The following is a 15,719-nucleotide window of genomic DNA, read 5'->3' as shown; positions in this document are numbered from 1 at the left end:
ACTATTTGACAGAGGATGGCTTGACTACAGTTTTGCTGAATTTCTCTCTTTGCTTAGATTTGCTGATATCTTTATCTACATCTATATTTTTTTTCTTTTGTGAGAGAGAGAGCTAGCCAGGAGAGGGGCAGAGGGAAAAAGACTTAAGCAGACTCCATGCTCAGCACGGGGCCAGATGCTGAACTTGATCCCACACCCTGGGATCATGACCTGAGACGAAATCAAGAGTCAGACACTTAACCGATAGCCACCCCGGCGCCCCCGGAGTTATGTTTTAAATGATGGTTGTCCTTTTATTGACAGTGGTAGAATTTGGGACTATGTGTTTGTTCGTGTTTTTTTTCACACTTCTGGACCACCAAGGGATCAGCTCCCACAGCATGAAGCCCTGTCATGACTGACATAATGTTGACACTGGGCAGAAACATTAAAGCGATTATAATTTCACTTGTTCCGTAGGTACTCAATGGGCGTACACACTTTCTACTAAGGAAATTCATTCTCAAAAGAAAAATCAGAAAATACCGAACAAACCAGAAGAATGACATTTGAAAACAACTCTAACTCCACTACCCGCAGAGATTACTAGTTACCTGCTAACTTTCTGATACATCCACATTCTGTTATATTTATTTTTCAGTAAAATAGGATACTCCACAGTTTTTTAACTGAGTTTACACTCAATCATACGCTGTTTAAAAGGCTGCCGTCGGGAAGCCTATTTCTACATCACTTTTGACAGCTGCGTGCCACCTAATGATTAGCCCTCAGTTCATGCCATAAATCCCTTGCTGGTGAACAGTTAGGAGGAATCCAATTTTCAGCGAACGTGAAAAAATAATCCACCAGGAAAACCTCTACTCACGTTCTTAACTCTACCCTTAGGATAAACGGCTAGACGCAGAATGGCCGGATCATGCGTTTATACAGTTTTGATGCACACGGCCAAAGTGCCTTGCAAAACCATTAACTGAAGCACGTCCCTGTCCCATCGGCAGTGTGCCTAACTTCCAACTCGCCATCCTGTAACTAAGGCCGGACGGCGGCAATGACCGTGGGGATTCTGAGGAACTCCCAGGCCTGGAGGCTGCCAATCCCAGGCGGGAGGCTGCACGAGCAGGTACGGCCGATCTGCTGCGCCTGCAGGGAAGGGGTCTCCTCCACGGCGCCACCTGCCGTCAATGGGGCCGCCCGCACGGACAGGGCTGCCAACGTATAGGGTGACCGGCACCCACGCCCTCTTCTTCAACGGCCCTGGCAGTCAGCTGGAGAGAGCTCACGTCTCCCACCCGGGGAAGGTGAGAGCAGGACTGGAGACCTGACTGCCCTGGGGCCACAGGCTCCCTGTTCCCCGCACAACTCCCGGAGCCTGCGGACAGGGCCTGGCGTCATACTGGTCACCCGTACGTGCGAGGTGTGTTCCGGCCCCGTCATTCTCTGTCCTGATGAATCTCTTGATGAAATGCAAGTGGCCCGGACAGACTAAACTATGCCAAGCCTGGCTCCGGGGCCACAGCCACCAGAAGGTAGTCGAGCTGGAATTTTCCAAAGCTCTATTACTGATACTCCGGTAACACTCAGCAGAGCCACCGGAGCAAGGACGCTTTAGCTGTTCAAAGCCAATCAGGAAGGAAAGCCAGGCAGCCAGGGCCACGAATCTGTGCACGTCTGGAGCACAGAGCCTTCTTTGTCCACACGGGTCTCGCAGGTTCGCATTTCTCCTTTGTTGGCACAGTGCCCAGCGTTCCAGACAGCATAACAGGGATGCCCCTGCCGGAACTCACAAGTGACATCAAAACCTCACTGACTGCGGCCTCACTGCACGCGCATCCTTCATTTGAGCGTGTGCAGCGGCTGTAAAGGCCGCAGGCTTTTCTCATCCTGGGAAAAACGTTCTGCGGTAGGTTTTCCAAAACACAGTCGCGATGAGGCTTTGCTGTGGGACAAAGAGGCGCACCTACCTTTCAACTCCAGCACCTGTGCTATGGTGGTGTCATCGCCGGCGATCAGAAAGGAGAGGGCGAACTGAATGTAGGCCAGCCGGACATCGTGCGCACCCTGCGGGGAGGAGACCCCGTGTCACATGCAGGAAGCAGGGACCTGGTGGCACGCCCGCCACTCCCGTCCCAATGGCTCAGAGGCCTCGGGGCTCATGCCATCAGAAGGCTCACAGCCTAAAACCAACAGTCAGCTCTCAATGGGAACACGGAGCCTTTTCTCTGCTCTTTTCCCTTAATCTTCTGCTCTACTTTTCTTTCTCTTTCAAGCTGTTTCCAAATAGAAAAGAATGGGCCAAGTTTGGCTGAGTCCCGTTCCCTGTCATGACATAAACGGTCCGGGTTTCTGGACCACCCTGGGATGGAGCAGAAGATTCCCAGCCCAGCCAGACACCACCTACTTCACCTGGCGATGAAACAATGTACACGTTTCTGAAACTCTAGAGCCAAGGGAGAGACCGGTTCTGCTTTTGCTGACACCAGCGAGGTGATAGCTGGGATTTACCAGGCATTATAAGTTCACACCAGACAGCACGGCGCAGACGCTGTCCTACTATCAAGCCCGCGGGGCCTTCCCGGGACCGCCATCTGCGCTATCCCGCCGGTGTCAGCCACGACCAAGGCAGAGGGCACCCTTGAGGAGACCCACAGGCCATGACCAGTAGCCAACACTTCAGGGGAAGTCGTCGGGGCATGTGATCAGCTTTCCCTCCCAGCAATTTTAAGACGCACGCGTGTCTGCATCAGGTTCACAGCCCAGCAGTGAGGCGGGCCGCTCACCGGCCGTACCAGCAGCAGCTCATACGCTGGGATCCTCCACTGCCTCCACTGTTAACTCCTCCCTACTTGAGTTATGCCAAGAAATAAGTTAATACCGTGGAGAATTAGTTCCCTGAATGCCTGGAAAGATGAAGAAGTCTGCCTTCCAGATAGTTCTATTCCATTTAGCAATGGCAAGTTGGTGGGGCGGTGGTGGTGGCGGCGAGAAGGAGTTCAGTGTCATTTACTGAGCATTCGCTTCACGCCACATACTAAGTCAAAGGCTGCACATGTTACTTCATTGACTCCTTAGAACAGCCTGAGGTGGTGATGCCTTCGTACCCATTTTACAGAGGAGGAAACATGCTTTAAGAACTCACTCACGGACACGCAGCTGCTGAGTAGTACGTACTGGAGCTGGAAAATAGGAACTAACTGTACAAACATATTGCTTCGTGCTCGGCTTTACGTGTGACTGTGGAGAAGCGCTTTCTTCTCCGAGCCACCACGGCATTTTCATTCTGCTGCTTCTCAAGCTGCAACGATCACGCCTGGGACCGCCGAGGCCTCTGTGTGAGTACTGGCTTAATTCCGTCTTGTTCTGTTGGGTGTTTATGTTTTTGGGGGAGAAAAGAAACACATGACCCCTGCTCTGCAACATCCCGATGGAGGCCTTACACCTTCGCTGTGTTTGCCGGGTCTACACCTCCATCCACGCCCCACGGCATTTCAGCAAGGCCCTCTCAGACCAACGCTGGTTTATTCCAAATACACTAAGCGCTCAAAACTACCCTCCCCATTCCGGGGCCTACTCTGTGGGCCTCCTCATGGTACGGAGTTTGGGTACAACGGTCCCCAAGGTCTCGGCAGTGAGCTGCATCTCCTCAGAGTACCAGCAACGCTTCGGGGCCTTCAAAACCAATTATATTCAAGGCGCCATAATCTCGGGCCAAGAAAGGACTCAAGGATGAAGAAGGTATCATCCCTGTCCTCAGGAAGCTTAAAGCAGCCACCGCTCCCAAACTATCAGATGCCTCATCGTTGAAAGAAACACGGCAACGAAATCAAGTGCAGTTAACGCGTTATCCTGACCCACGGGTGCCTCGTGCTCTGTGAGAATGCTGGTGAGATGCCCCAACTTGCCTGGTAAAGTTCAGTTAAGTGCTGTGCCCTGCTAGCTGGCTGGAGAGGTTCTATAAGTTCGGGAGGGGGGCGGAGACGGGGGGTTATACACCTAAGTACTGGGAGTCAGGGCCCTGGAATGCCGGTCCNAAATACACTAAGCGCTCAAAACTACCCTCCCCATTCCGGGGCCTACTCTGTGGGCCTCCTCATGGTACGGAGTTTGGGTACAACGGTCCCCAAGGTCTCGGCAGTGAGCTGCATCTCCTCAGAGTACCAGCAACGCTTCGGGGCCTTCAAAACCAATTATATTCAAGGCGCCATAATCTCGGGCCAAGAAAGGACTCAAGGATGAAGAAGGTATCGTCCCTGTCCTCAGGAAGCTTAAAGCAGCCACCGCTCCCAAACTATCAGATGCCTCATCGTTGAAAGAAACACGGCAACGAAATCAAGTGCAGTTAACGCGTTATCCTGACCCACGGGTGCCTCGTGCTCTGTGAGAATGCTGGTGAGATGCCCCAACTTGCCTGGTAAAGTTCAGTTAAGTGCTGTGCCCTGCTAGCTGGCTGGAGAGGTTCTATAAGTTCGGGAGGGGGGCGGAGACCCCCTAAGTACTGGGAGTCAGGGCCCTGGAATGTCGGTCGAGTTATGTGCCGTTCTTGATCTTTCCATCCTGCTTGTACACAGCAGCTGGACTAGATCCCCTCAAGGGTCCCCCTAGCAATGCATTTTGAACTGATACGGACGTGAGTCCTCACCCCCTGGCATCCATCTTGTATATCCCAGCCAGCCCCACATTTCAGATTCTTGACACTGTGAAGACACCAAGCCCCCCTCCCAGCAGCCACTGCCCTGCCTCCCGCTCTCACTCCCGACCAGACAGCCCCTCACCGTCCCCTGGGCCTCCGCCCTCTGTCCCAGCAAGCTCCATCAAAGGCAAGAGGGCCACATGCCTCATTCCTACCCTGTGACCTCACGGCGTTATTATCCTAGCATCCTGAGCTCTTTATGGCTTGTTCTGCAAAACATCATCTAAAATAGGCCAAAACATACTTGGTAAAACTGCTCTTTGGCGAAGGACTGAAACAGTGCTTTCTTTGGCTGGATGAAAAATAACCATAACCTTCTCTCTTCCCAAAGCTTTAAGAATTCCTTCCAAAATGTGAAAACACGCCCATTAAAAGAATAGATCTACATACAGATCTACCCACTTCTTCAATAACTGGAAAGGCAGGAAAAAAAAGGTTGGGGTGGGGGTGGGGTACAGAAAACTCAAAGTCAGGAGGAAACGTAAGAATCATACCCACCAGACACACCGGGTGGCCCCTGTCTGGATCCTGACTTGAAGTAAAAAAGCGTCAAGACGGTTCTGAGACAGTGGGGAAAACGGAGACCAAACTGGGCCTGCGATGGTACTGAGCACTGCTAACAGCATGAGGTGTGGGGATGGGGCTGTGGTTCTGTGTCTTAAAAGGGCGCTTTCTGGGGCACCTGGGGGGCTCAGTCGGTTAAGCGTCCGACTTCAGTTCAGGCCATGATCTCATGGTCCATGGGTCTGAGCCCCACATCAGGCTCTGTGCTGACAGCTCGGAGCCTGGAGCCTGCTTCTGATTCTGTGTCTCCCTCTCTCTCTGCCCCTCCTTTGCTTATACTTTGTCTCTCTCTCTGCTTCTCAAAAATAAACAAACACTAAAAACAAATTTTAAAAAATTAAAAAAAAAAGGGGGGGTGCTTTCTGTCACAGACATACACTGCAAGTTTTATGGGGAAACGCAGTCCCCGGGTGGGGTCTGCTGCACGAGGTGTCCCAAAGCCACCAGACACGTGGCAGAGGGGACAGCGTCCGCAGCTGCAGAACAGGTACGTGGGGATTCTCGGTGCTGCTCTCTGTTTTAATGTCCCTGACGTTCCCATATGGGAAAAAAAAATTTAATGTCTAAAACCATTTCCTAAAACAGAACACTTAAGGTCTGCCACAAAGTAAACACAGCTTCATCCTGACGGTAACTCCCGTTTTACAGACTGAGATGTAAAGTTAGTTGCCGACACCCCGAGGGGAAGTGGGTGCGGCCCGCGGGGCTCGGGCAGGGACGCCCCAGTCGCGTCTTGGTGGGTGGTCTGGGCACTGACACTGCACGCAGGAGGCTGAGCTAGCTGAGGTCAGGAGAGGGGGAGCGGAAACAGGGAGGGAGTCTGCAGGGTAATTACTGACAGGCTGACCGCCAGGTCAGACCAAAGAACCGTGACATCCGCGCTAAGGTGCAAACAGCAGGCAGATTCTTTTCAGAGGTGATTTAAATGTCAGGAGCCGTCACTCACTCAATGGCATCTGTTGACACATTCAGAGTATATGAAGAATCCAAGGGACGAAAAAAAAGAGTTATCCATGAGACACTAACACCTGGGATTTTTTTTTTTTTTTTCTCAGAGGACACCTTGTTTGTAATTCCAGGATTCCAGGAACACCCTCAACACTGGGCCAACACCACGGAGCCACACAGGTCACCTGGTGTTACTCTAACCTTCAGTCTCGCACCTGGCAGTGTGGAAACCCGGAGTCCCCGCTGGAAAGAGAGCAGGATGCAGAAGTAAATCACACTACCATGGATCTCCGCTGGGCAGATGGGCTGCTGACTTTCGGTCTGCTGTCTGTGGTGGGGACGGGGGTGTGGGGGACGGGCCCCCGCTGTTCAGGGCACAGCAGCACCAGCAGGGGGGCTTAGACATCTCTCTGCAGCTTCTGAGCCCTCAAACCTGTGCTTTCTCCTCAAGAACCTTTCTCAACCAAAGAGAAACTTCTACGACCACCAGGGAACTTTTTAAAAACAAAAACAGCTCTCCTGAGGGGTATGTTCGATTTCAACTCAGGTCACAACCTCATGGATCAAGAGTTCAAGCCCCGCTTCAGGCTCACTACTGTCAGCGCGGAGCCAGCTTCAGATCGTCCGTCTCCCTCTCTCCCCCTCCTCTGCCTGTGTATGCGCTCACTCTCTCTCTCACTCTCTCTCAAAAAATAAGGACTAAACGAACAAAAGCTCTCCTGAAAACCATTCACCCTTCCATTCTCTTTGGGACAGTCCAGCACTTTCTCCTTATAAGACTTACAAACAGGAGGCACAAGAAACATTAAAAAGCCATCTTCCTTTGATGATGTCACTGGTTGAAACTCCCCAGGGTTTTCTCCAAAGTGCACAGAACAGGAAGAGGACAGGGACACCCCCCGAGGTCCAGCCCCCGAGGCACATAGAGCCTACTGCATTTACTCTGTCAAGACGCTCACTGGCCAGGAGGGCCCGGCGATGCTGAGCCGCCAGAGAAGTGGTCCTCAGATGTCCCTGTCATCCAGGCTCTGCCACCTGTTTCTCCACACATAGGCCTTCTACTCCGCCCATGTGAGGACCAAGGTCGGAGAAAGGACAGGAAACAACCACTACAGCCCTCCAGAGGGAAAGGAAACACGCAGGAGGTACAAGACGCCGGGAGCTCCTCACCTTTGAATCCCTCTTGGTCGCCAGGGTGTACAAGGTCTTCTTATTCAAATCAAAATGGCTACAGACGTCCCTGGCGGCCTCAGGACCCTGGGTCACCATGGCGGCCATCAGGTTGAGACAGGCTCGAGCCATCCTGTGAGAAAATCAGGCATGTGAGAACAGCAGAAGCACAAAGCCACTTCACTACAAAGCCAAGTGCACTCTGGGCCGTGTGGTCTGCTATCCCCAAAGCAAAAAAGGAAGGGAAGAGATAGGCAGACATGCTTAAAAAAAAAAAGAAACCCCCCAAAAAACAAAACTTAACAAAATCTCCAAATAAATCTTAAAAACTTGAGTCTGAAGACAATCCAAGAATACAAAAGGTGAGACTCAAAGAACATGGCAAGTAACCGGTCACGTACCTGGGCGGCCCGCGGCTCGTACCCCACCGCAGAGCACAGAAGACAGCTTCACGGTGGGTGCCCCCGAAAGCGAGCGCCCAGCTGCCTCGCCGTCCCACTGCCCCCCAGAATCAGCGGCCTACCACGTGCCTACCACACCCCAGGCCCTGTGCGAGGTGAGGGACACCTCATCCGACACTCAGGCCCCTGCCTGCACACACCCTGCATTCCAGAGAGGGGAAGCGGACAGTCAACAGACTGACCTAGAATGTTATGCCAACTGTCTGGCTGCACAAATAGACCTACGAATGGATGCTTCTGCCTACCAGCTAAAAGGACAGAGAGTGACAGCGGATGAAGGACAGTGGCGCAAGACCTCCGTGAGACAACACTCCTGCACCACGAGGTACTGACGTAGAGTGGGGGGGAGGCTGTGGTGATGGCGAAGAGCCGCTTGGGCAGAAGGACAGGAAACGTGAAGAAGGTCTAGAGTGTTCCCACAACGGTGAGAAGAACAGCAGCACAGGCGTGAGAGGGACGCGTGGGAGGAGTCAGTGACGGCGAAGGGCGGGCCCCCAGGGGAGGAAGAGGCAGAGCCATGGCCTTGACATGATGTGACCGCCTCAGAAGCTGCTTCGCTTGGCTTTACCGGGCGGGGGGAGGAAAGGTCAAGTGCACTCACGAAGGCTGAACGCAGATGGAGCTCAGGTCCCACCACAGGACGGTGGGCAACTTACCTGTAGCCCGAGGCATACAGGGACTCACAGATGAGCTTCATGTGGGTGTTCATGAACTTTTTCACGATGTTGGTTCCCACAACATGAAAATGGGAAAGATCGCTCGCTGTCCGCAATAATATGGCCTCGAAAACTTGAAATATTAACAGCATCTACAAAGACAGAATTGAAATGCTTAGGAATCGGCTCATTTCTGTTTCTCCTCTATACATATGCTCCTCCTGTCCTAACCAGTGACTTAAAACCTTCAACATGCAGGACAGGCCCCCCGAGATCCTGAGCCAAAGGCAGGAAGGGGATAGTTCCGCCGGCTGCCCTGCTCCCACAGTCCGGCTAAATAGAGAACTCCTCGCTGCTTACAATTACACAAAATGAAGTGAAAAGAGAGATGGCTACTCATGACTGGGCCTCCCTGCTCTGGGGATGTTCAGGTTGACAGTCTGACAGCAATAACCCAGAGATTTCAACCGGTTCATAAACATCCCAAATTCTGAACGTCTCTGGAACCAGAGAACAAGTGTCAACTCAGTCAACAGGTGTCTGCAATTGTGACACACAGTTTCCACCTATTTCCCTTCTGTTAAAACCAACCACCTATGTCAAGGGGGCGCCCGGCTGGCTCAGTTGGTGAGGGATGTGACTCTTGATCTTGGGGTTATAAGCTAGAGCCCCACATTGGGTGTAGAGATTACTTAAAAACAAACCGTGGCAAAACCAAGTGCACTTAGAATCTACGATCCTTCCCTCTGGTATCCTTCACTAATGTGAAATTAGCACTTCCATTAACAGGCTTTAAAAAGTCATGATGCAAATCTGGATGAATTCCTACAGCAAGGCAACAAAGCATGGCCCTCTACAGAAAGCCGGTAATGTCTTGGGAATTTCTATCACATTTCTCTTCATCAAGTTTAACATGACAGTGGCGTGAACTCGCTCTTCTCTTCAGCAGGCCAGGCAAGGAATGACATACTTCACTTTCCGGTCGCTTCTCCCCACTCAGGAGCTGGAAAATCTCTGCACACTCTACTGAAATCTTTATGTACCCTTCCACGACATCGTACACATCTTCTCTCGGGAGCTTCTTGGCAGCAGCGACAAATGCTTCCAAGGCTGAAATCAGAGTAATGCTCAAATGTTAACAGGGATGGTCTCCTTAGCGACAATCGCAGCCGCCACTGCCACAGAGGCAGATTTCCGGCAGGAGCACCCAGGTGGCTGGGGGTGACGCTCACCCAGAGGGAGAACGCGGCAGCGATGTGGGGAGAGGGACACGGAGAGTTCTGACATGGCCTTTCTCCATCTCCACTGAGGTAAAGCGCAACGACTTTCAAAGGAATGGCTTTAGAGCCAAGCCCTTCTTGGTGCAAGGATCCTCCCCAACGTGGACATGGATCCACTCCCGGGCACCCTCTGGGTCGTGACCAATCTAACCCTGAGGCCGTACCCCCACCCCATGAAGGGGGTAAAATAAGAGAACGAATAAAGAAAATGTGATGTATCTGTATCTAAACCTATATACAATGAACTATTATTCAGGCAGGAAAGAGAGGGAAATCTGCCTTTTGCAACATGTATGGACCTTTGAGGGCACGGAGTGAACTAAGCCAGAGAAACACAAATATTGTATGTTCTACTTGTAAGTGGAACCTAAACGAGCCAAACTCAAAGAAGCCAAGAGCAGAATGGTGGTCGCCAGGGATGGGGGACGGGGTGTGGGGGAAATGGGGAGATGTCTGTCAAAGGGTATAAACTTCCATCTAGAAGGATGAGTCAGTTCTGGGGTGCCTGGCTGGCTCAGTAGGTAGAGCATGTGACTCTTGATCTGGGGGTGGGGAGTTTGAGCCCGAAATTGGGGGCAGAGTTTACTTAAAGAAAATAATGAGTAAGATGAGAAAGTTCTGGGGATCTAACGTACAACATGGGGACTATAATCAACAGCACTGTGGTATATACTTGAAAGTTATTAAGAGAGTAGATTTTATCTTTTTTGTTAATTTTTATTTTTATTTTGTTTACAAATAGTTTATTGTCAAGTTGGTTTCCATATAACAGCCAGCGCTCATCCCCACAAGTGCCCCCCTCCATGGCCATCCTCCCTCCCCCCCCACATCCATCAGGCCTCAGTTTTTGTCAGCATTCAAGAGTCTCTCATGGTTTGCCAAGAGAGTAGATTTTAAATGTTATCACCACACACATTAAACATGGTAAGTATGTGAAGGGATGGAGGTGTTGATGAAGCTTACTGGGGTAATCATTTCACAGTTTATGTGTCTCATCATCTCACTGTACATCTTTTTCTTGTAAGTTTTTATTTGAGAAAGACAGAGCGTGTGCAGGGGAGAAGCAAATAAAGAAGGAGACAGAATTCCAAGCAGGCTCCACGCTGTCAGCACAGAGCCCAACGCAGGGCTCGGTCTCACGAACCTTGAGATCACGACCTGAGCCACGACCAAGACTGTGGGATGTTTAACTGACTTGAGGCACCCAGGTACCTCTCACTGTACATCTTAAACTGACATCAGTTATGTCAATAGTATATCAATAAAGCTATGTAAAAAAAACAACACAGGGGTGCCTGGGCGGCTCAGTTGGTTAAGCATCCCACTTCAACTCAGGTCATGATCTCGCAGTTTGTGAGTTCGAGCCCCGCATCAGGCTCTGTGCTGAGAGCTCAGAGCCTGGAATCTGCTTCAGATTCTGTGTCTCCCTCTCTCTCTGCCCCTCCCCTGCTTGCTCTCTGTCTCTGTCTCTCTCGAAAATAAACAAACATTTAAACAAATTTTTTTAAAAACACAAAAATAACAAAAAGCCTTTCCTAATGACAGGATGAAATCAAAACCCCCACCATCTGTCAGTTCTACTTCCCTGATCTGTCTGGAGAGCTCATCACAGGAAGTTATGAGAACACAACAAAAGGGAGACAATCTGAGATAGAGACCAGATTCAAACACAAATTCCACACATCTCATGCAAGAGATTCACACTTGCACCCACTGACTTCAGCTTCGCCACATCTTCCACCGGCTTCACCTGTACCCCCTGCCCATCAACCTGAGTTTCCTTCGGAGATCTGTTCAAATGCAGCACCTGAAGGCCCTGGCGCTGTGTGAGCAAAACCACGAACATGTACCTGAATACAATCTTTTAAACAATTAAGCATGCTCCTTCTTCTGCCAGAAAGGTTCCTGTCCCTGTTCCTACCCCAACCAAAGCCAATTCCTCTGAGGAGACCTCATTGATCTCTCAGATTAAGTCTGAGGCCTGAAGGCGCCATGTAGCTCTCTTTTGGAGGAGTAGGTACTTGGAACTCTTCATGTGAATGTATTGGCTGAGATCTGCCTTCCCCACCTCACTGTTCAGATGCTCAGAATGGCAAGGCCCATGTCTGATTTTCTACTCGCCATTTTATCTCTCACAAGTAACAGCCCCTAGTAAATAACGCACAAAGGAACAAATGAATGAAATGTAGAATTTTGCGCTAAAGCAGGTATCATCTTCAAAGCACTGGCTGGCAGCTGCAGGCATCAAATGTTTAAAAACAAAATTTATGGAAGGACAAATTGTTAAGTGGGGCTATTCTGGCCATCAATTTAATAATCTCTTTAACCAGAAAGAAATGCTGTCACTTCTATTTTGACACAATACCAGTGCCTGCATATACTAAGCATAGTCAATTGCTGGGGTGTATGGGTGGCTCAGTCGGTTAAGCTTCCGACTTCAGCTCAGGTCATGATCTCATGGTTAGTGGGTTGGAGCCCTGCAATGGCTCTGTGCTGACAGCTCTGAGCCTGCAACCTACTTGGGATTCTGTTTCCCTGTCTCTCTGCCCCTCCCCTGCTTGCTCGCTCTCTCTCTCTCTCCCCAAAATAAATAAAAACCTTTAAAAAATTAAATGAAATTCAATTGCATTTTTTTCCTTCTAACCTACATACTTTCCAAGTATGGATTACAAGAAGTTGTGAAGGGTGATCACACTTTTCAGAAAGTGAAATTACAGAATCTGTTCCATATTGGTCACTAGTCCAATCCTGGTCAACTGGCAAGTCCCTGTGAGGCTTCATGCAGTAGTTTATTACATGCCATCAGATCAGCGTGAGTGCTGGGGGCTCAAAGCTCTCGAAATTAGCGCTGACAGCCACAGAACCAGCACACTGAATGGACGGCCCGGAGCTGACTCACAGCTGGGACTCGGTAAGTACACATATATGCTTCCCTGACAATTGCAACAGAGGTTTTAGAGGTTGTGGGGGAAGGCCGTCCGGCCAACGGAGGCGTGCAGTCGCGTGGAACTGTCACGACCGAGCAAGGCGAGTCCGCCAGCCGTCGCTGACAGCCCCGGGCAAGAGAGTGCACAGCGCGGCCCTACAGCGGCTCCGGCCGCCCGAGCACCGGGGCCTCAGTTTCCCGTCTGCAAACCGGAAGGCCCGGCTCTGAGGCTCCGGGACCGAACAGATGCACAGAGGAGGGCTGAGCCTGGCACACGGCCGCGGCCGCCCCCCGCCTCGCTCGCACGTGACATCCCCCGCCCCCCGGGCCAGCCCCGCACTCACCCGGCTCTGCGCCCTGTGGATCCCGCAGCTGAGCCTTGAAGCGCACACCCGTGAGCTCTTCGGAGCGGGCCCGCTTGCCTGCGCCCGCGCGGAGAGCCGCGCTGTCCTGGCCACCCGCGGCCTTCCGCTTGCGGACCCCCATTGCCGAGAGGGCAGGGGTGCGCCGGGATCTACACAGCAGGGATCCCGGCAAGAAGACTGGCAGACAGCGCGGTACCGCTTCAGCGTGCCTGGAGCCCACACGTGAGCAGGAAGGGGCGGGACGGGAGGAAGGGGCGGGGCCTCAGTGGGAGGNTCGCTCGCTTCTTCGGACGAGCCGACACCCCACGACATACACGCCCTGCCACGGTGAGGAGGAGCCCTCCTGCCCCCAGCAGTCCTCTCGAGGGTCTCGGCAGGTGGAGCCCCCGGGTCCTCCATTCCCTCGGGGCTCGAGCGTCTCAGCTGCACAGTCAGATCTGTTCTCGACCTGGGGGCGCCCTGACGCTGCCGGTAGAAGAACTCGCATTTCAAACAACGGGATTCGAGGCTTTCCCTATTTAAGGCCCTTCGGGTTGGCCGCGAGGGTGGATGTCCCTGGCTAAATGCCAGGCGGGCTTGAGCGGGAGGTCCTCCTCGGGCACCTGGGCCGAGCGTCATGCGGGTGCCCCTAACTCTGACCGCACCTTGTCCCAACAGCCTGAACCAGACTGGCTTGTCTGGTGGGTGGGATGTCGCCTCATACTGGCCTCCATCCCAGGCTTCCCCAAACTAATGGGAGGACGTGAGCCCTTCTGGCCAAGCAGGTGCAGGGAGAGGCACAACTTACGTGAAAACCCTTCGCGAACAGCGCAGAGGCTTCCACATCCAAGTTCCCGTCCTTGAAATGGAGCCAGCAGAGCCAGACCTACCTAATCTTTGGGGCTGTCCTGAGCTGAGAAAGTGATACATTGTATGAAAAACTGCTTTGACGGGGGATACAAAGTTCTGTGTTCTTGTAAACTGTCAATGACTTGAGAGCCGAATTAAATGCTTTGCAGTAAAATAGAGGTTTAAATGAGTAAGTAAAAACAGGCTGGTGCATTTTTTAATATGGCTCAGAAGTATGGATGGATGCTTCAGACTGTCAGCCTGATGCCATAAGTCAATGATGCCAGATTGCTAACCCTGCTTGTTCCGATGTCAGGGTTACCAAACGACTTCCAGGTAGTAACGTGGCTTTCTATATTAAAGGCCTTCATGGAGAGAAAGGGCTTTATTTGTCCGGAAGAACACTCTGGTCTATTAAAGATAAACACCGCTGTTCCCATGACATTCTAAGTTGGTATCCTTTATGGGGCCATTGCACTTGCTGTTTCCTCTGAAACTCTGCCCAGACCTCACATGACTCATACTTTAATTTCATGTTCCTATCCATCTCTCACTCCCCTTCTTCTTAATCTCCTCTATTTTCCTTTATTGCCTTTATTTTTTTATGCTTATTTATTTATTTTGAGAGTGTGTGCACATGAGTAGGAGGAGGGGCAGAGAGCTGGGAGAGAGAGAATCCCAAGCAAGCTCTGCACGGTCAGCGTGCCCAATGCAGGACTCTATCTCATGACGTGTAAGATCATGACCTGAGCCAAGATTAAGAGTCAGACACTTAACCGACTGAGACACCCGAGTGCCCCTCAATTTTTAAAAATATACTTCCAAATCTACTCACGAACTCTGCACTGATCCTGGTAGGATCATGCAGAGAAGAGCCATGTTCTCTATAAACATGCGCTGTGCCAATGACCAGAGTCTTAGACTAGGCCACTCAAGATACTAGGTTATTGAAGTGACAACCCTATTCTTTGAACAGCAAAATGTAACAAAATCCATACCCAACTTAGAGAATAAAGTATCAAGTGATAAATTTCAAGGGTATTATGGAGACCGGTCTACCGTCTTACCATTACACAGAAATGTGAGAAAATATAGAAAATTTGGGTAACAGTATGTTCAAATTGATAGACAGTAATAGAACTTTAGACCCACGAATAGAAAATATATGTTCTTTTTTTAAAATGTTTTTTATTTATTTCTAGGAGAGAGAGAGAGAGCGTGAGCAGGGGAGGGTCAGAGAGAGAGGGAGTCACAGACTGAAAGAGGCTCCAGGCTCCGAGCTGGCAGTTACAACAGAGCCCGACGCGGGGCTCGAACCCACGAACGGCGAGATCATGACCTAAGCGAAAGTCGGACGCTTAGCCGACTAAGCCACCCAGGCACCCCAGAAAATATATGCTCTTGAAGTAACATTGGAAGACATACAATTGACCATGTTCTAGGCCACAAAACAGGCTCCGATAAATTAAAAAAAAAAAAAGTCAACATTTACAGGCCATGTTCTCTAACCCCCAAGCAATAAAATTTAACCTTGATAATAAGAAGATAGGGTTTGTTCTTTTTTTTTAATCCCATAAGGCTAGGAGGGGGGAAAAATCTACGTAATCCTTGGAAAGCATCTGGGAAATCATGAAAGATTTGGAGTGCGACAAAAGGAAGACTTTATACGGCAAAATGTGTGGGGCACAGTTCCTAGAGGAAAATTTATAGCTTAAAATACTTTTATCAGAAGTCAAGAAAAATTGAAAACAAATGAGCTAACAGTACGTGTTCAAATGAAGAACTGGATAAAGTACAACAGAAACAAATAAGAAGAGAAAAGAAGCAAAGATGA

The 15,719-nt window shown here is 50.7% G+C and overlaps 1 protein-coding gene across 1 annotated transcript in view; it reads right to left on the bottom strand.

The window, feature by feature from the left end:
• Positions 1-13,263, bottom strand: part of URB1 (URB1 ribosome biogenesis factor) — a 70,886-nt gene extending 57,623 nt beyond the window's left edge. Inside the window, exons 1-5 of the mRNA XM_077765509.1 lie at positions 13,037-13,263; positions 9,457-9,596; positions 8,487-8,638; positions 7,370-7,502; positions 1,962-2,058 (exon numbers count right to left, since the gene is read on the bottom strand). Coding sequence (XP_077621635.1) covers positions 1,962-2,058; positions 7,370-7,502; positions 8,487-8,638; positions 9,457-9,596; positions 13,037-13,178 — 664 coding nt within the window. The 5' untranslated portion in view covers positions 13,179-13,263. The remainder of the gene's footprint in view (positions 1-1,961; positions 2,059-7,369; positions 7,503-8,486; positions 8,639-9,456; positions 9,597-13,036) is intronic.
• Between the last annotated feature and the right edge of the window lie 2,456 nt (positions 13,264-15,719).

This window comes from Crocuta crocuta, unplaced genomic scaffold (assembly GCF_008692635.1).
Source record: "Crocuta crocuta isolate KB4526 unplaced genomic scaffold, BGI_CrCroc_1.0 scaffold84, whole genome shotgun sequence".
Classification (NCBI taxonomy): Eukaryota; Metazoa; Chordata; class Mammalia; order Carnivora; family Hyaenidae; genus Crocuta; species Crocuta crocuta.
The sequence above is the reverse complement of the archived record's forward strand: the minus strand, read 5'-3'. Positions and strand labels throughout refer to the sequence as shown.